At 35.9% G+C, this 20,746-nt stretch overlaps 1 protein-coding gene across 2 annotated transcripts; it reads left to right on the top strand.

Annotated features, from left to right (window-relative positions):
- The first annotated feature begins 8,491 nt into the window (after positions 1–8,491).
- Positions 8,492–19,249, top strand: LOC110942023 (protein timeless homolog). Of its 2 annotated transcripts, none has more exons than XM_022183716.2 (21): positions 8,492–8,794; positions 8,875–9,027; positions 10,213–10,372; positions 10,495–10,816; positions 10,890–11,021; positions 11,367–11,559; positions 11,664–11,794; positions 11,891–12,103; positions 12,164–12,330; positions 12,450–12,528; positions 13,484–14,071; positions 14,458–14,840; positions 14,989–15,075; positions 15,469–15,570; positions 15,680–15,919; positions 16,032–16,229; positions 16,349–16,453; positions 17,064–17,165; positions 17,777–17,881; positions 18,274–18,378; positions 18,859–19,249. In XM_022183716.2, the coding sequence occupies exons 1-21, from the start codon at positions 8,698–8,700 to the stop codon at positions 19,133–19,135; spliced, it is 3,939 nt and encodes a 1,312-aa protein (XP_022039408.1). In that variant the 5' UTR covers positions 8,492–8,697; the 3' UTR covers positions 19,136–19,249. The 2 variants fall into 2 exon arrangements, with proteins under 2 accessions (XP_022039408.1, XP_022039407.1); XM_022183715.2 differs by having other exon boundaries at positions 8,493–8,794; positions 17,061–17,165.
- The last annotated feature ends 1,497 nt before the right edge of the window (positions 19,250–20,746 follow it).

Genomic DNA, 20,746 nt, shown 5'->3' with positions numbered 1-20,746 from the left:
ATTACATCAGTTAAGGCATAAAACCAACCTTTTTAGTACTAATATTGGAAAAAGCGCGTTTCTTTCTTCCTTTTGAATTTACAGGACCAAATGAGCTTAAAAGAACAAAAGGAACAAATAAGCAGCCAAAAACCAACATAAATACAAGAAGAAGGAATAACGTGACATGCCTGACCCCTCGGCAGCATCTACCAAGACAAAAACAAGAAGACAGAAACTGACCACGGGGCCGTTCCCAACCAGGCATGGGCCATGGTCAGACCTCCTACAAAAAGACAAAGACTACATAAGCTTCTACGCCCACCATGGGGTCGTGCCTAGCTCACCATGGGGCGTGGTCAACTCTTAGATTTGCAGAATCTTGATAGTACAACAAAGAGTTAACCACGGGGCCGTGTCCAGAAGCCACGGGGTCGTGTGGGGCCCTCTGCTAATAGTTGCAATTAATGAAGGAAGAGAAGAAGCTGGCCACGGGCCGTGCTCACTGGACACGGGGCCGTGGCCGGGGCACTGTTCTGACTATAAATGGGGGTGCTTGGTTCACTTCAAAGGCATCCCTTGGCAAACCACTTCTCTCTCACTTTGCCACCACTACAACACCAACACCCACCACCATCATCCATCTTTCATCTTTAGAGTGTGTAGTAGTCTCGTGATCCAAGATTGATCGTAAGAGTTCTTGTCAATCAAAGGCCATGCTTGGCTAATCTCTTACATCACTTGGTGAAGACAAGTCTTTAATGTATTACTTTTGATTTTTAATTTTTCGGCACTTTTTAATTGGGTATGTATTAATGACTTTAATAACTAGTTTCTTATATTGAAAGTGAATTTTCTTTACCATTTCTTCATGATGTCATTGATTTGCTCATTCATGTCTTTACGGTCTATATAAAGTGCGTTAACTACCTGGAAGGGGGGTTAGAAGGGTGGTTTGGTAAAGTTGTTATCTCGTTTAGTGTATAGATCCTGCGAGGACTTAGTTCAAGCTTGCTAGGACCTCCTTCAATGCCCCAAAGGTATTGGATGGCGGGGGTGCGAATAGCTTGAACCCCTCATATGTAAACTACTATTCAAACATTAAACCGGCTTCTTGGGATTGTATCCTTGCTGACTCAAACCACTTAGCCGAGGGTAACGTCACCTTCAAAAGAGGAGCCTACCACTTTTTGCATTAATAACTTATTTAATTATCTTTTAATGTTTTGACCCATTGGGATTGTATCCCTGCTGACTCAAACCACTGGGTTGAGGGTAACATCACCTTCAAAAGAGGGGCCTACTACTATAACTAAGATAATCTCTTAAAAAGTCCAAAAGTGCGAAAATCATCAAAGGGTACATTAAAGATGTGTTGGACCCAAGTGATTCTATCTTGTCTATTTGTTTTTCATTTTATTTATCTTTTAATTTTTAGATTTATTTTCATGTTTAAAAACTCTTTTCAAAAAAATTTAGATCGATTAGACGTTGACAATAAACTGCTATTAAAAGCTCTTGTGTCCTTGGACGACCTCGGTATCTTACCAACACTATACTACGCTCGCGATGGGTGCACTTGCCCTAGTGTGTGTTTAGTGTTAGTACAATATCATGTTTTATAAATTTAAAACTTTACTAATGCGTAAAACAAACTTAAAATATTAATAAAATCATATCACGCTTAACGCACACCACTAGCTTCCAACCGATAACGATTTTAGTTTAGCAAAAGCCGCAAGTCTAAGTATTATTGACCCAAGTCCGATTATCTGGGTGGTTCTATAGTCCAGAATGAATAGAATTAGTTATCCGTTAGAATGTATACGGGTCACAGGTAAGTTCCTTAGACTTGACCTGCTACTTAGGAATAGGTTTGGTTTCGCTAGATTAAGCGTAGACCAGATAGAATGTGGTTTATACCTATCCTAGTGCAATGACTCATTGGATAAAGGTTATTTAACCGTACATTCGGTTTTAAAGTGGTTTGAAATATTTAGACCTGTTACGCCTAGTTTATGCGAACTAGGTTTGTATAACTACTTATGCGCGTATAAGCGGGTTCAAAAGGTCGGTTGGGTCTATGACAAGTCCTAGGTGTCAAAACCTATTTTATAACATTATACATTCTGTTAGAAAGTCAGAATGTTATTTAGTTTAGCTTAAAACCATTTATTTAGTCTTTACGACGAAAAAGGGCATTGTTGTCATTTTTAATAGAGTTAAATGCCATTTTAGTCCATGTGGTTTGGGCTATTTTGCTTGTTTAGTCCAAAGGTTTCATTTTTCTCTTGTGGGTCCAAAAAGGTTTCAACATTGCCATTTTAGTCCACTAGGTTAACATCATCCATTTTGCCTGTTAACGGGAAGGGCAATTCGGTCATTTTATATGACCGAATTGCCCTTCTAGTTATCAGAATTACATATAAAATGACCGAAATGGCCTTCTCGTTAACAGAAAAAATGGATGAAGTTAACCCAGTGGACTAAAATGACAATGGGGAAACCTTTTTGGACTCACACACGAAAAATGAAACCTTTTGACTAAATTGGCAAAATGGCCCATGTAACAACCCGCACGTTTGTGCGTTGTTACTACTCGTTACTCTCGTTACGCCTAGCACCAGAGATTCAGATCATAATGTAACTATACCGCTTACAACGCTATTTTCGCATATGACGCATACTTTCGCTACGCTAAATCGCACATCACAACGCAACACAGACCCGAACGCGCACTCGCAATCACGCACAACTCGATTATCGCATCGCAAACTTGGAAATGTGGATACTTATATACGACCTTTTGATGACTAATTATAATAAATATACATATGTATGGATATGTGTGAACAAACTATCGCAACGCTCAACGCCCGAAACAAAAAGTCGGAAACCAACTTGCCAAAGCCCTTCGATCGAATGACCATTCGATCGAATGGTCATCCGAACGGATGGCCATCCGACCCATCTTGCACCACTTTCCTCCCTTTTCACCGATAAATACCCCACTTGTCACATCAACAACAGTTGATGTGACAACCTCATTTGACCCGCACGTTCTCAAGCTATTTTCTCTCGATTTCTCACAATTCTTGTAAGTTTTCCTCTCAAATCTTGTACTTTCTTGATCTGCACACATTTTCTCATCGATTTCACTATCAAAACTTAACTTTTCACCATGAAATCAGTGGATTTGGGCTGTTTAGGGTGATGTCATCATGAGTTCTCATGAGCACCAAAGTGTGACCTCATTCCACCAAAGAATAGCTCATTTCTAAGGGATTATTTCACCTAAATCTAAACATTTTCAACTAGATTCAACCTTTCTTCAAACTTTCTTAACTTTTTATTCAAAACCGATAGAATTGGAGCTCGTTCAGGCCTTCTACTCATTCCTTAGTGAAGTGCCGGTCCGAGAACAAATGGCTATCAAGGAGACAACCGACATAACGGGTTGAACATGAAATTCCGTCAAGAACAGTTACTGATTAGACGGGGTGATTCCCATCTGATCGGACGACTTGGACTTGGTATGGTTTCTGTTGTTCAATACGTTGTCATACCGTCTCGGTTAAACCACAAAACTTCCTAACTTAACGAATTTTACAAGTTTCAAAATGATTAGGTCGCTGAGCGGACTGCCGTCCGATCGGATTGACATCCGATCGAACGATAATCCGGACGGATGACTTATGGCTTCCAACATTTAAACAATTTCACAAAAGTTCAAACAAACAAATCGCCCAGTCGAACGGCCATCCGATCGGATGACCATCCGATCCAATGACCATTCGACCAGGTGACCAATTCTTTATACACTAACAAGCTTTCAATCGGATAGTTATCCGATCGAACGGTCGTCCGTCCGGATGACCATCCGATCGAATGACTTAATCTATACTACAACGAAAACTTCAAAAGTTCAACATTTCAACAGCACACTCGAATGACCATTCGATCGAATGGCCATCCGATCGAACCACCCTTCGACCCACCATCACACTCAACGCACTATTTCACGCGGTTCAACGCTTACATTATCGTTCCATGATCAGGCTAACTCAGGCGCGCTCTCAATCAATCCAATCAAGTTATGTTTACTTGTTGAACACCTACTGTGAGTATACTCGAACCCCTTTTTATCGCACTTTTGGGTGTAACATACGTTTATATCAAAATCGCCTTATCGAAACAAATCAACTATTTAGACTTTTTATCACTTGCGAATGACTGACTTACATATTGACACGTGATGCTAGTTACATATGTGCTAGGACTTTTACTTGTGACGTCCCGCCTTAACTAGTATAGTACTATAGCACCCAACGGGGTCTAGTTAGGATGAATAGCAATCGCAATCGCAGCTCGAGTGACTTAGCTGGTAGTATCTGTCTTGTATATATGTTGTGTATCTCGTTTATGTATGTGGTAATTCGCAACACTTTCTATCTACTATGCTACTCTATCAAAACTTGTATACTCGCCAATACTTTTGTATTGACGTTATTTTAAAGTATGTTGCAGGTTTAGTCGCAGTCTACATCAAATCAAGCTAGGAAGTCTAGAAACACACCTAAAATCTAGGTTGTCGGATTCGTATTGTTTGTGAGAGCATGAAATTCATGACAGCTTATGTGATTGTATTTGTTTATTAGTATGGGATAATGAACGCATTAAATATTGTCGCAATTTAGTTGTTATGGATTCTCTTGAGCAATCTAATTCGCCTAGTGCTGCGCCCCGATGTTTCCGCCATCGGTTGGGGTGTGACAGCCCAAACCACAGAGACTAAAATGGCATTTAGCTCTTTTTATTATTTATATACAAGACTTGTCATTTGACCTACCAAACGACATGAACAAGAGGTATAACTTTAGAGGGTTATACACTATATTAATATGGTCATAATGTCGGGTTTTAACAGGTTCTAACGTCGACCAAACGGGTCATAATCGAAAGTCAAAGCAAAAGTCAAACTGCTTAACTTTCGATGTAGAATTGAGGTCTAAATTGAGTATGATGTGTTGAGTATGTCAAAATATATTATATTAGCCCATTTAACTTATGATGTCAAAACATTTGGTTTTGATAGTTTAAAGTTCAATTAGCGTAAAATGCACATTTTACTAGTTTTAATTTTTTAGATATAATATGTCCGACTCATCATTTCGCCTATTAAACGTGATCGTCGAAGGATATGATCACAGGGGAATCATATCAACACTATTATGATCATGTAGGAAAGTTTGGATTGAACTTTGACTTGACCATAGTGGTCAGAACTAAAAGTCAAACGAAAAGTCAAACTGTTTGACTTTCATTTGATTACTGGTTAAAATAATGAAATTGAACAAAAGAGAAACACTTACTAGACTTGAAGACTACTGAGGACACTATAGAATTGCTCATAAGCTCTAGAGAAGCTCCAATAAGTGTTTAGAGTGAGATTGAGAAGGTGTGAGTGAAGTATTCTACATGAACACCTATTTAAAGTGCTCAAGAGGTCACCAAACCAAGGCAAGTGTCCACCCACGTGTTAAGGACTTGCTTAGTGTCCTTCCAGGTGTTGAATTGAGGTGATAAGTGGTAAGAATCACGAGATTAGTGGCAATAGACCAGCAAGAGAATGACAGCTGCCATTTTGCTGTCGCTGGGCACTTCTTACGGACCTTACGAAGTAGGTTACGGTCCGTAAGGGGTGTTTTCACCGCCTTACTAGTTTGAACCCCTTACTGTCCGTAAGGGGTATACCTTATGGTCCGTAAGGGACCTCCGGAGATGGAATTTTGGCATTTTGTTATTTTAGTCCTTGGACTTTTATATCTTTCCCATTTAGGCATATTCGGTCCATCTCCTTCCACATAGTCGGGATTATTTAGAGATTTGGGACACGTGTCGTCACATAGTTGGATGAAAATTTTCGGGGTGTTACTAAAACATTTCCATATGCAGTCGATCCGAATGAAATGAAGTTCAAGTAACTGCCAGAAGGAGCAAGAAAATGTGTGGAGTTGCCTTTTGGTGACCTAAAAGGAAAATGGGGCATACTCAGGAGACCCATGCGTGCTATTACGGTGAACAAGATTATTAGCGAGACGTATACGTGCATCATACTTCACAATATGATCTTAAAGGACGAGGGGCATGCGTTCTCACCGGTCCACATTAGGGATCCAATCGTCGGACCCGTTTTTGACGATGCATGCTTGTGGAGTTGATGGATTATGATACGCATTATCACCTTAAAAATGATCTTCTCATCCATATTGCAGCTCAAGATCTACCGCACTTCGAGGAGGAAGACGGTGTGTTGGATTTTTTTAATTTTATATTTATTCGTTTGTGTTGAATTATGTATTTTTATTTTAATTATGTATTTTTATTTTAATTTAATGAAGTTTATTTTCTATATAACATTTGACTTTATTTAAATGAAAAGTAAAAAAAAGATAGTTTGCGGCATGGATAGGCATTACTACCACTTAGGTGCTGTTTGTTTTATTCAGAGGTAAAACGTCTGCAGTCTGCAGACCACATCTGCAAACATCTATAGCAGAAGAGGTGGACCAAACCTCTGAAGTCTGCAAGAAAAAGACTGTTTGTTTTTTAACTTCTGCAAGCAAACAACACATCTCTCCCTCTCTAAAAACAACCACCACCATAACCATCATACACCACCACCACCTCCTCGTAGCCACCACAACCACCTCATCTGCAACCACCCACAACCAATGTCGACAGGAACTTTCCAACAAACAGCAACAACCCACATAAAATTACCCGCCCCTGGATCTGCAATACCCATCACCGACACCGGAACCCAACAACCGACACCGGCGAATGCAACTGGGGTGTAGAAGGGAGGTGGTTGTTATGTGGGAGCGACGGAGGTGACGGAGATGTGGTGGTGGTGGCGGAGGAGATGGAGGTGGCGGCGGTGGCGGAGGAGGTGGAGGTGACGGTTGAGAGAAGGACATGGGTGGAGGAGAGGTGCTAGGTTTTGATAAGAGATGTCTGTGTTTTGAGATTATGAAAGAAGAAGAGGTTAGAAGGGTTGGAAGAGGTTGGAAGAGGTGGGAAGACATTGGACCATGTCTGCGTAGGGAAGAGGACGCGTAGAGGTTTGAAGACATTTTTAATGAAATATCTTCTAAAAAACAAACGGTCTGTAGAGCTAAACTTTTGCGTGTGATCTGCGCGACATAGACATAAGAGGCCAGAAGAGGTTTTTCTGAAAAAACAAACACCACCTTATTAGCTAATGAGTATTTTAAGCACTTAATGATGGTTGGTCAAGGAGAGTTTGAACAGGACTAAGGTAAAGCGTCTTCCTCCTTCCTCCCTAATAGACAACTTTTACACTCTGTTCCCGAGTCTCATTTAACAGGGGTAGGGAAAGAAAAAAAATGAAAATATGAAAAAAACCATGTTTTCGAGATTTTTTAATGATAGAAGGGGAGTAGAAAGGAGGGAAAAGGGAAGAAAATTTGTACGTATTTATCCTCCCAAATCGGAGAGATTAGGAGAGAAAATCTTATCAATTACTAAATTACCCTCATATCTAATGAAAATATTTTATGTTTAAAGGTATAATGGTAAAATTGTTCTTTACTTTTCTTTTCCTCCTAACTTGGGAATACATCTTTTCCTACCTTTTCTCTATTAATTCTTTTTCCTTCCACTCCCACTAATGAGACTTGGGAACACAGGGTCTGTTTGGTATGTGGTAATGAAATGGACGATGTAATGGAATGGACAATGGGATGAAATGAATCATTCCATTCCATTGTGATGTTTGGTTACTCATATATAAAAAGAACAAATCATTACTTTATACAATTTGATAAACCAAAAAGACGAGGTAACAAAGCACAGTTGTATTAAAACGACAAAAATATAATTGACTCAATAATAATATTAATAATGGTAAAAAAATTAATAATAAAATTTTTGATATATATTAATATTAGTATTAATATTATAAATATAAATACAAATACAAATACTAATAATAAAAATAATAATAATGAATATATTTCTTTCCATTCCTTGAAGGAATGAAAGAAAAACACCCTGTTATCAAGTAATGGAAATTGTTATATTTGGAAGAAATTACGTTCTTTTGGAATTCTCCATTCCATTACCACATGATAACTAAACATATTTTTTTCATTTTATCAGAATGATCCATTTCATTACACTTTCTATTTTTTTCAAACCAAAGGCTACCACAATGTTAAGGGGCTGTTTGGCTAAGCTTATTGGAATGAATTATTTACTTATTTGCTTATTTGAAAAGCAAATAAGTCATGATGGAATGACTTATTTACTTATTCCTCTCATATAATAAACCAACCCAAACACCTTTTAACTTTTTAAAAAATAAATAAGTAAATATGTCACTAAAATAAGCTTAGCCAAAGAGCCCCTAAAACGAGCCTTAACACTTCTCAAAACTAAAAACTGATGTAGGTACTGACCAACCATATCCTCCCACGTCATAAACCTTTTTGGCGCGAAAAGTTGAAATTGGCGCCAGAAACTCAAACCCTAACCTTTGTAAAGCCAATACTGAATCTCATTTTCAACAAACATTTTTCGCATCGATCATAATCAAATCAAATCAAATCAAATCACTCTTCAATTTACCATCAATCGATATCATTTTCGTCGAATCACATCAACTGATCGGAAAATCTAAAACCTAACTTTTCGATGGAGAATTTATCGATCATATGCGGCGGTTTAGGTACGATTGAAGAGGATAATGACCAGAATCAGATCGGGTACACTCCAGGAGAATATTGTTTAGGTAATCGTTACGGTTGTAAGTTAATTTGAATACAAAATTATTGTTAGGTTATAAAATATTGAGTTGTGATTGATGAACAGATAATCTGAAGGATTTGCTGAGGTTTTTAAGGCGAGATGATCCGGAGACTCGTGAAGTGTTTAAACAAGTTTGTAAATGGAATATAGTGGGGAAAGATATATTGCAAATTATTCAGTATTGTCAGAATGATACTAGTTTGGTGCTAAATGCAGGTATATGTTTTATATAATGTTAGGTTTCTGTTTTATATATTGCCGGTTCCTCAAGCGGGTTAGCAGGTGGTAAACAGTAACACCGCGCATGTTAAGGGGCAGAATTTTGTGTTTAGCAGGGTAGGGTTTGCTATTCAGAAGGGGTAGCGGCGCAACTTGTTGCTGGTCTACCTGCCATTATCGTCTCTGTTTTTGAATTTATAATATAACTATAATTTGAATAAAAAAAAGAAAAAAAAAGATTAGAATTGGATTGTAGAAAACTAGAAATTTTAAGTGGAATATAGAGGGAACAAGGTATGTTACAAATTATTCAGTATTGTTAGAGAATGATACTACTTTGGTGTTAAATGCAGGTATATGTTTTTATAACTTTTTAGGTTTGTGATTGTCTAAAATGAATGTGAATTGAATGGAAGAAAACTAGAAATTGTAAGTTTGTAAATGGAATACTGGGAAAAAAATGTAAAAATGATACTACGTTGGTGCTAATTGCAGGTTTATAATTTGGTAGGTTTGTGATTGTGTTTAAAATGGATTGGAATTGGATGCTAGAAAACTAGAAATTGTATGTTTGGATTGAATTTAAATTAGGTGAGTTTTTACTTCTAGTTAAGGGCCTCAATAAAAAATTTAACTTTATGTTGTTTTATAATTAAGTGTCTATTGGGTTTGCCATCCGGTTTAGTGGCTAAGAAAAAGAGTGTTAATTTTTAAAGAGTTTGAAAAACAGATGTTCCAATCACACAATGGTGAGGGAAGAAAGTGGTGGTATAGAAAATGCTCCCATCATGTATTGCTTAGGGAAGAAAAAGTTTTTTGGTGTCATTTTAAATTCTAGGGGCATATAGAGCTGGCTAGTAGCGGCTGCTAGCGGGCAAGACTGTAATTTTACTGAAAGCGACCAGGGAAGCTGTGAAACATTTTATTTTTCTGGGTGACGTAAAATTTAAAATGATGTGTTTTTAGGGGAGAAGAGCATATATTTATAATATGGTTTTTGGTTTGCTGAATTGTTCGTTTTGTTATTTCTAGCAAAACCAGTTTACAAATCTGTTGTGCATTTTTACATGATTTGGCACTTGAAATTGCAAACTTTCTTTTCGAAATGTGTAGATACTTTATTTTATGTCTTCGAAGAAGACTTGTAGCTAACAGATTGTCATTTTCTGCTTAAACATGCAGTGAAAGTTTTGGTGTTTCTTACAATGCCAGTTGATCCAACATCTAAAGATATACCACAACAGATCGAATATCTCTGGGGTTTGAAGTCCTTGATAACTTCCAGTCATGCTATCCCAGTGATAGTCACCCTTCTTGAGAGCCCACTTGAACATCTGGAAGGGTATGTTAGATCAACTTTGCAGTTGCATTTTACATATGTGATGTAAATAAAGCTATTATTATAGTCATATCGGTTATGTAATTGTAATGGTGGTCATTTTAAATACGTGAAAGTTGAAACAGGGATTTGTTTACGGATGATGACTGGAAATTGGTGCAGCTGGTAGTCACCTTATTTCGCAACATTTTAGCTGTTCAAGACATCACATCGCAGCAGAGAGCTGCTGGATTAGCTTCTGAATTTATACTTCTTAGAGATAGGTTCTTAGAACTGTTGTTTGAAGAGAATGTGATGGACTTAATCTTAGTTTTAACGCAGCATGTTGGTGGGTCAAGTTGTATCTTTCGTCAAGATAACTTGCTTTTGTTGGAGACTTTTTACTATATATACAAGGGTCAAGTTCCAGAATTGATTGCAAGAGCTCATTTGGATGCCAACGTTGAGGTAGTTTTTTTATCTGTTTTTCAAGTCATTTTATCTTACAATCTTTTTAGCGGGTCATTTCATTTTTTTTAAGGTGGTGGGAGAAGCAGAAGCTACTGCCACTGATCTCAAGTCTATTATGGAAGAGGAAAAAGCAAAAAGAAGGCAAACAATGCATTTGGTTGCTCGATCGAAGTTTAGCGGATCATTTACTCGAGTTACTATGGTACATGTTTAATGTTGTCAGGGGCTTGGTTGTGTCGGGTTGGCGTTAAACAGGTTTTTGATTTGTTATAAACAGCTAGTGAGTTAAAATTTGATAGAAATATCAATTATTATTTAGTTTGTATTTTCTAACCGGTGAAAAAATGATTTAGGAGGTTTTTTGCATGAAAAGTACACTCTTTGGCACCTTTTGACTCGTTTTGTTATTAGCTATTTTCTTTAATTTTGTTTGTCTGAATCGGGAGAGAATTTAGGGGTGTTATTTGTATAACATAACAACTTTTAGTTAGTATAATAAATACATGAGTCAAAATTAAATGTTAATATATATAATTTTGATAAACAGGATGGTTCCAAAGTTTTAGTCAAGGGAAATCCATGTTCAGATTCTCATGATTCTTTGCTTAAAGGTCACAAAAATCCACATGCTTCATCTAAGAAGACGGTATGGGAAAGCGGAAGAATGCCAACAACAAACAAGAATATCGTACGGCTGCTCTATGATTATACTGATCAGTTTCTGTTAGGAGGTTATAACGGTAATTATTGTATATTCATTTGAACCATCGACTCATATATACTGTTGCTATCTTACATTGCTGGTTGACTGGTCCATATTTTCTGTGTATTTTATTTTCAACAGTGTTAATGCGGTCGGTTCGTGAGGATATTGAGAAAGAACACCATGGTATTGAAAACAACGATGTTGTTATTTTCTTTCAGGTTGCAGAATTTGTCATGTCTTTCCAAAATCATAAGTTACTTAGTTCAAAGGTATGTTATTATTTCGAGTATTCTAATATTTGTCTATTCATGTAAGCTTACTGACATAAGTATATTTTCTTTGATGGGGTTTTTGTTCTTGAACAGCCTGATGTTAATGCTAGTAAATCTGAGTCTTCTAGAAACCATGATGCTGATAGCACACTGTTTAAAGGAAACATATGTGGGTCAATTTCTGAAACAATGAACGAGTCAATGTTTCTACTTGTAATATCTAAATGGCGTTCTGCATTTGAGGGCTTGAAAGAGACTAACAATTACAGCTTTCTTTCTGCAGCCGGATCTCTCACAAAAACAATGGTGAGTTAATGTTACTGAAAGTTTTTTTTTATTAGTTTAACTGTGTTTTCGGTTTTGCAGATACACATGTTAGATTTGGTACTTAAGCTGTCACCAGAAGATTCCAAAGAACCTCAAACTGCCCGTGTTCTTCTCTATAAGTTATTTTACGATCAGACAGATCAAGGGATGACCCATTTTCTTTTCAGTCTGATCAAAGCATTTAATGCACACAAACAACCAAAAAGGTTCTCTATATGATTGTGATAGTATTATCTATTATCATATTTCTATAGAAATTATATTGCTATCTTTTGTTTGGTACTTTGGTCCATTTTTCTCATAGTCTCATCTTCTTATTTATCAGCGACCTTGCTGATTTGGTAGAGACAATTCATATAGTCATACGGCTAATGGAGAACCTTCAATCACGCGGTACATTGAGGGTATGTTTTGTTCTGATATCTCAAGCTTGAACTGTTTTACGTTTTATTTTTGGCTTCTGTTTCTATAATCATATTGGGACATGGGTTCACCAGGAAGGGCTTGTACACATGTTAATAAATGTGTATTTATGTATGTATGGTGTTCAGGATTCGTTTCGAATTCGAAAAATTCGAAATTCGTTTAAATTCGATTCGATTATCAAGAATTCGTTTCGATTATAAGAATTCGAATTCGAATTCGATTCAATTCGAGTCAAGTAAATCGAATACGAATCGAATACGAATCTATAATTTCAAATTCGATTCGAAATTCGAATAAAAATTATACATTTTTATTTATTATTTTTATATATACTAAATATATAACTTTTATTAAGCTATACTATAAATTCTTTTCTAAATTTCTTCCAAGTATTAAAATTACCCATTACTAAACCCACTACATGACCCATAAGTAAAATCTAATTAACAAATCTATCAATAGATTTCTAAACATAAAAATATTAACTTATAATGTGGAGTGATTATTCCCGGCTTCTCGTTTTGAATTTTAGACTTGTGGTACTTTATTTGAAACTTTTTAATGTGATATCGTGTTTTATGTGTGCTTTAAAATTTATGTTTCATTTTTATAGTTTTTTACATGTTTTAAAGAATCTGAACTAAATCGAATTTATTCGAATTCGAAATTTTAATCGAATACGAATCGAATACGAATCGAATACGAATTGGGTTTTTTATTCGAATACGAATTGGATTCGAATTCGATAGGTTTTAATCGAATTCGAATCGAATAAGAATTCAAGGAAAAATAAAAATTATTCGAACAATTCGATTCGAATAATTCGAAAATTCGATATTCGATTCGATGAACACCCCTATATTCATGTCTGCTTTGTTATTCAGCAGAATGAGATTGTATGGATCCTTATTGATATGGATAGTTTTGTAATAGGTTGCTAAGAAGGCAAGGAGGAAAAGAAAGAAGAAAAGTGTAACCACAAGTAAGGATGCTAATAATGCCGATCAAGTGACTGTTCAAAAGGATGATTCAGTTTCTGGGGCTGAAAAAACTGAAAATGTGAGCACGTCAATAAAAGAAATGCCTCAAGGTTCAAGTGCTGATAAGAATGGAGAGAATGATGTCGTCTATGGAGATGATGGTGTCGTCCATGGAGATGATGGTGTCATTCCTGAAAAGTCTGATCAACCTGATGCAGCTAATCTGGAAGCTCAAGATACCGAACACAATATGCAACAGATGGAAAACAAGTCTGAAAACACTAATGCTACTGCTAATGATAATGATAATGATGATTCTATGTCAGATGCTTCTTCTGATGATGAACAGCAAGAGTCAACAAATGAAGTTGACTTTAAGGCATCTTCATTGGTCTCTTCTCTTGCAAACAGTACCATAATCCAGAACTTGTGTTGGCTGCTGAAGTTTTACAAAAGCAATTCCGCCAGAACCAATCATTACATTATAAGTGCACTAAGAAGGGTTTGTGAAGATCTTGAACTTTCTCCAATGCTGTACCAGGTACAAGTTTGAGTTTGTGTTAAAGATATTGAGAAGTATAGCCTATTATAATGGTTTCTTATAAATGTGGAAAAATTAACCCATTTAATTAAGAACGTATTGATTCCGGTTATGTTTTAACATGAATGGGTCAACTATAAAAAGCAACTTTGATGGAAATGGGTCAAACGGGTTGAAAATCTCCTCAAATCATTGTATTCAATATATTCATTGTTTTTGTAGTAGTATATTTTTTGTAATCGTATTGACTAAAGGTGTTTGGAGTCAATGAGACCAGTTCCAACGCATACTACATAATGACCAGTTTGGACCCGTTAATCAATTCACCCATTTTTCCACTTCTTATCTATACAATATGTAACTATACATATTGACAATCTTTGCAGTTATCGCTTCTCATCATATTTCACACTATCCTGGAAGAGCAGAAGTTAAGTCCATGCAAAGAATACGATAACATTATTTCATTCCTTACAAGTTTGGTTAGGGGAATGCTGAAAAAAATGAAGAGCTACCCTCTTCTTTTTGTGGAAGTCCTGTTTTGGAAGACACGTAAAGAATGCCATTATATTAACTGTGACTCAATGATAAAAGATCTTGGCAAAATGAGAAATGGGTATAGAAAGAAGGGAGATGATCCCCCGCATGCAGATCTTGGTGAAGCTGGTACATCTGGTAGAAGTGGATGGGTTAGAAAAAGTATTGCTGATGCACTGGGAGATGATGAAGCAGATGTTGTTGTACCCGTTTGGAGAGATGATGACCAGAGGTAAGGACAAGTTTCCGGTTCCTTGACCATTATTGTTTAAGATGGAAGACAGTAGTATCTATTCTGGTTCTCTCTGATCTTATGTATACAGCAATTTTTATGGTTATCTTATTCACAGAGATAATTGATTTGCTTATTTATTGCTTAGTGAGGACAATTCCGATGAAGCCCAGATGCAAAGGACCTTAAAAAGAGGCATTAATGAAGGAAACGACACAGTGGAAGAGTTGAACAAGTATTACTTTTTCTACCTTTTAGACTTATGTTTAAATGGATGTGGAAAAATAGCAGCTCGGGTTGGTTGGGTATTATGTCAAAAAAAAAAAAGGTCGACTCAAGTTAGTTTAAGACCTGAAATATATTTTGTCCAACGTTTTTGAACTTTTTATATTAAATTAGTGTCGGTTATGAACTATGATTCTAAAATTTTTGTTTCAGTAATAATATCTATTTCGTTTAAATAAAATGATTTAGGTAGTTTTATACAATAATTTTTTTAGATGTTTTACATAACCAAAACAGACACATTCATGATTTATGAGTATACGGGTTGGTTTTGGCACATCTACTTTTAGATATTGGTTTTGTTCTTTACATACTTGATTATGTTATTTCTTTTTTCCTGCAGTGAACATCCTGTTCAGAAAAATCATGAGAGGGCACGTAAAAGATTGAAGCCATTAGTTCTCGATGATGCCTTGGAACAGAAACTGAAGGACCTTTATGAGAAGTAAGTATTTATAGCGTCCAACCTTTTTTTGATGAACTAAACATAAATAAATCTTAACATTTGTGCATTTGCTGAGCTGTTGTTCTGCTACATGAAATGGCTGTTATAGATATAAGGAGTTTCCAGATTGCAGTCAACGCATAGTAGGAGAACTTAATATGGAAGTTTCACCCGCTCAGGTTTCCAGTAAGCTTAAAGAGATGGGGTTCAAATTACCGTCAAAGAGAAGAGTGGGTGACACAAATGTCTCAAGTGTTAATGGTGAAGCCGTGGAGGCATCAGCACAACGAAAAAGAGGACGTCTATTTAGTGAAGAGCAAGAGATCAAGATTAAAACTTTATTTGAGCAGTGAGTTCCTGACCTTTTGTTTAGACAAGTACACACTGGTTAATTTAGTAAAGATAAGAAATAGATTTTATTAATGGCATGCATACATCTGAAATTGTTTATTTTGGAAAAGGTTCAAAGATAAGAAAAAGTGCTGTCAAATGATTGCAAGTGCACTAGACGGTGATGTTACATTCACAGCAGCACAAGTATCACGAAAGCTTAGACAGCTTGGCTTGCGTATCCGGAAACAGAAGTCGGGTGATAACATGCACTTAAAGGATGATGGGTCAGATTCAGATGGTGAAACGCTATTATCACTAAAGAAAAGGTATCATATTTACTTATGAATGGGTTCATCTGAGTTGTGCTTCTATCTGTAATATGTCAAACAAGTATATCATATGGTGTGTGGTTATAGTTGGAGCTAATTTACTTTATTGATTTTAGGAACAAAAGGAAGCAGAATATAGACCCAACTGATGACACATCAGACCAGAATCTTGACCCACTATCTGATGATTCTGATGACATTGTACTAAGCTCTGCATTCAGGTAAGATACATCTCTTTCTCTCTCTCATACGCACATAATACAACTGCTATGCACTCTATTAGAGGTGACAAAATAAGCGGGTTGGCTTGCTAACAATTGGGTCACAGCGACCCACTACAACTTTACTGGACTTCATTTGAATTTTGATTTTTTGACACTAAACTGTATTTCTAAATTAATAAAATAGTTTCTCTTAAACCAAACTATTCAGGACAATGTAAGCATAGGAATACATGTTAAGACAACTTTTGACCATTGACCTGTATTATTTTTAGCCAATATTTTTACTTTCTGTTTGACTTGATACGGTTGTAATACAGCTTGACTTAACCTGTTTCTACACACATGGATTGAATTTTTTTACTCCTACGCCAGATAATGAAACCACGAATGTTTTTTTTTTTTTTTTTTTCTGTTCAATGGAAACTTTTTACTGCACAATGACAAAATCCGTATACTCAGCCTTGTATTAATTTATGCTTCGCACTTCAGCTCATTTCACAACAGCAGATAAGGTTGCATCAATTTAGTTACTGATATCAGAGTCATCTGAGATGTGTATTTACTTTTATTTATGGTTGGAGCTAATTTGCTTCTTTGGTGTTAGGAGTAAAAAGAAGCAGAATAAGGTCCTAGCTAAGGAAACACCAGAACAAAACACAGACCAACTATCAGACGATTCTGATAACATTGTACTAAGCTCAGCTTTTAGGTAAGACATCTCTCTCTCTCCCTCTCACACGCACGCACGCACAGTATTTGCACCAGTTATTCAATGCCACAAGTTAACTTCACATGTCAAGAGTTTTTTTTTTCTGCATTTTAATAGTGAAAACTAACAATGTTGAAATAATACTGATATAGGTTGCAAAAACTGGTGGGTTGGGTAACGTGTCAAAACATGGCTGTGTATAACAAGGCAACTTTTTTGGTATGGGTCCGGTCGGATTCTTTTTGTCCAGTATCTATAACTTGTAGACATTTAGTGTGCCAATGATCATATTTATTCACTAATAATTATCTAATCTTGAATATAATTATTAAGAAAGTTTTTTTTAATCATTGTTCTGTGTTTTTAGTTCTTTTATCTTTCATTTGGTTATCTACAACAGTCAATCCATGACCTTTTGACTTCTGTTACCTATTTCTCTATATGCATATTTACACAGACCCAAACGCTTGAGTTTCATCTACACTTGCTATAGTTGATTGCTTATTCTCCAATTTGATTGTTCTTGGACTAAAGCGTAGACTCGTATGTGCTATAATGATTCGTGTAAGGTGTTAGTTTTGGTTACAGCTAATTTACTTTCTTGATTTTAGGAGCAAAAAGAAGCAAAGTATAGTTCCAACTGAGGAAACGCTAGACCAGAATCTTGACCAGCCATCAGATGATTCTGCTGACATCATACTAAGCTCAGCTTTCAGGTAAGATAATGATACTGAAAATCATATTACTAAATTATTTAAACGATTTCTTATAAACCAAACTATTCAGCATATGAATACGTGTTAGATAACTATTGACATGTTTTACTTTTAGCTAATCCTTTTTATGTTACCTGTTTGACCCGATACGTATGTAATACAGCATGAATTGGCCTGTTCCTATACTACACATGGATTGAGTTTGCCACCTTTACACCAGATAATGAACCACTTAATTTTTAAAATCTTTAAACTCAGCCTTGTATTTATGTATGTTTTACACTTCATCTCACTGCATAAAGGTTAAATCAATTTAGTCACTGATATCAGCTGTTTTGCGATGAAAATCAACTTATTATATGGTTGGAGCTAATTTGCTTCTTTGATGTTAGGAGGAAAAAGAAGCAGAATAAGGTTCAAACTATGGAAACACCAGACCAAAATTCTGGCCAACTATCAGATGATTCTGATAACATTGTATTAACCTCAGCCTTTAGGTAAGATCCATCTCTCTCTCTCTCTCTCTCTTGGTCACACACACACATGCCAGTAATGTTTCCTTCTCCGCTTTGAAACACTAACAATGTTTTTCTTGCTATGCTGAAAGTGTTGATACTGATATAAGTGACAAAAATTGGTGGGTTGGGTAACCTCTCTTTATTTACTTCGTTCGTATGTTTTTACAAAGGACATGGGAAGTATAAATGGGTAAGGTCGGGTTATTTTTGTCTCCTTTTTTTGCAAGCTATTAATGCGCTATATATGATTATGAAGCAGTTTTGTTACGATAATAACCTAAATATGTGAATAAAGAAATTTAATTGGTCTGTGCTGTGAAACTATGCTTTTGGTTTATTTGACATGTTATGTTTTTAGGTAAGTTTTTTTTTATATAACACAACCCCAAATAATAAATGGATCAACTTTGCCAGCTCTAAGAAAGCATACATTTAGTGATTAGTTATATTGTTTTTCAGAAAAGGAAGTAAAAGGTTGTCACTGACAAAAGCTCAAGAAAGCCGAGGTGATTTCCATAGTAAGAGTGAAGTAGAAACTGAAGCTATAAAAGTTGGCAGTGGACAAGAGGAAAATGTCATGATGACCGAAAACCTTGATAACATGCAGGATCATGAACTTAGTGATGATTTGGCTGATGATGTTGGGACCAATTCAAGTCCTGTTGCGTCTCAAAGTGCTGGTGGCGGTTCAAGGCGCAAACTGAGAATGGTCATAGATCCAGATGATGAAGATTAATGTGATTGCAAGGCGTGTTTTGTCAGTAAATTTGAGTTTGAAAATACTTGGAATCCTTTAAAAAGAAGGCTGTTTCTTAATGCACAAAGGCTAAAGCCTATCTTTTTCTTTACATATTATGTATTATAATTATAATTATAAAAGATTTTTTTTTAAAAGAAAACTCAAAAAGTTATTGATTTGATTTCTGATGTCTTATAAACTTGATATACTGATTTTATTAACATTTTTGTCTTGAAAGGAGAGATGAATCATTTAAAGATTAAATTCTTTTTTTAATATTATATTTTAATTATAATGAGGTATGTAATAAAAAAATTGATTTTGATTGTTTTCTTATTCGTTCTTACGGTTCTTGCAGAGAACCACCTCTTATTGTGAGAACCGCGAGAACCAATGTGAACACACAAAAAATGCCTAAAAATAGCTAAAAATCACACAAAATTTTTTTTTTGAATTTTTTAATATTTTTATAAAAAAATCGGTACTTTTCGAAGCCAAAAAAAAAAAATTTTTTTAAATTTTTTTTTATTTTTTTTGGCTTCTAAAAGTAGCGATTTTAACATGAAAAATATTAAAAAATTCAAAAAAATATTTTAGATTTTTTAAGATTTTTTTAGGTTTTTTTTTTTAGGGGGGGGGGGGGGTGGAGGGGTTTAGGTTTTTTTAGGGGGGGGGGGGGAGGGGGAGGGTTAGGTTTTTTTTAGGTTTTTTAGCTATTTTAGGTTGTGTTCACATTGGTTCTCAAGGTTCTCACAATAAGGGTGGTTCTCGCATGAGCCCCTCCCTATATATATATATATATATATATATATATATATATATATATATATATATATATATATATATATATATATATATATATATAGGAAAAGTGTAAAATACATTACGGCTTATCGTACGATACGTACGTGATCATCCCAGCCGTTCGATCTGGTGTGATCTCAATCTTCGCATGTTATAAAAAGGCAAATGAAATCGCATGGCTTGGAAATGCAATGAAATCGCATGTGAAAAAATGGTTAGCATGGGGTAATGTGAAAAATGGCATGGGGTGTGTAAATAGACAAAATCGCATGTGGAAGATTGAATATCGCATGTGAAAAAATGGCTAGCATGGGGTAATGTGAAAAATGGCACGGGGTGTGTAGAATCGCATGTGGATCGAAGATTGAATATCGCATGTGAAAAATTGACTAGCATGGGGTAACGTGAAAACTGGCATGGAGTGTGTAGAATCGCATGTGGAAGATTGAATATCGCATGTGAAAAAATAGTTAGCATGGGGTAATGTGAAAAATGACATGGGGTGTGTAGATGGACAAAATCGCATGTGGAAGATTGAATTCGCACAGTTCGTACAGTTCGCATGGAGGTATGAAATCGCATGGGAGATGAAGATCTGACGGCTGGGGTTATCGCGTACGTAATGTACGATAAGCCCTATTGTATATTAACTGACCTCTATATATATAGGGGTTGGTTAACGTGCAATTTGCGTTAACGTACGATGCGTATGAGATGCAGTTTCAACATGCGGATAATGGTTCATAACATGCGGTTTTGTTTTTAAACATGCGATTTTTTTCAACATGCGGTCTTTAGTTTTTA

The sequence above is a fragment of the Helianthus annuus genome, chromosome 7 (assembly GCF_002127325.2).
Source record: "Helianthus annuus cultivar XRQ/B chromosome 7, HanXRQr2.0-SUNRISE, whole genome shotgun sequence".
Classification (NCBI taxonomy): Eukaryota; Viridiplantae; Streptophyta; class Magnoliopsida; order Asterales; family Asteraceae; genus Helianthus; species Helianthus annuus.
The sequence above is the reverse complement of the archived record's forward strand: the minus strand, read 5'-3'. Positions and strand labels throughout refer to the sequence as shown.

Coding starts and splice junctions, on each gene's coding strand:
- LOC110942023 (XM_022183715.2), top strand. CDS start 8,698: ATGGAGAATTTATCGATCATATGCGGCGGTTTAGGTACGATTGAAGAG. Junction 11,795..11,890: donor ATAAGTTACTTAGTTCAAAG/GTATGTTATTAT, acceptor GTTCTTGAACAG/CCTGATGTTAATGCTAGTAA. Junction 12,331..12,449: donor GCACACAAACAACCAAAAAG/GTTCTCTATATG, acceptor CTTATTTATCAG/CGACCTTGCTGATTTGGTAG.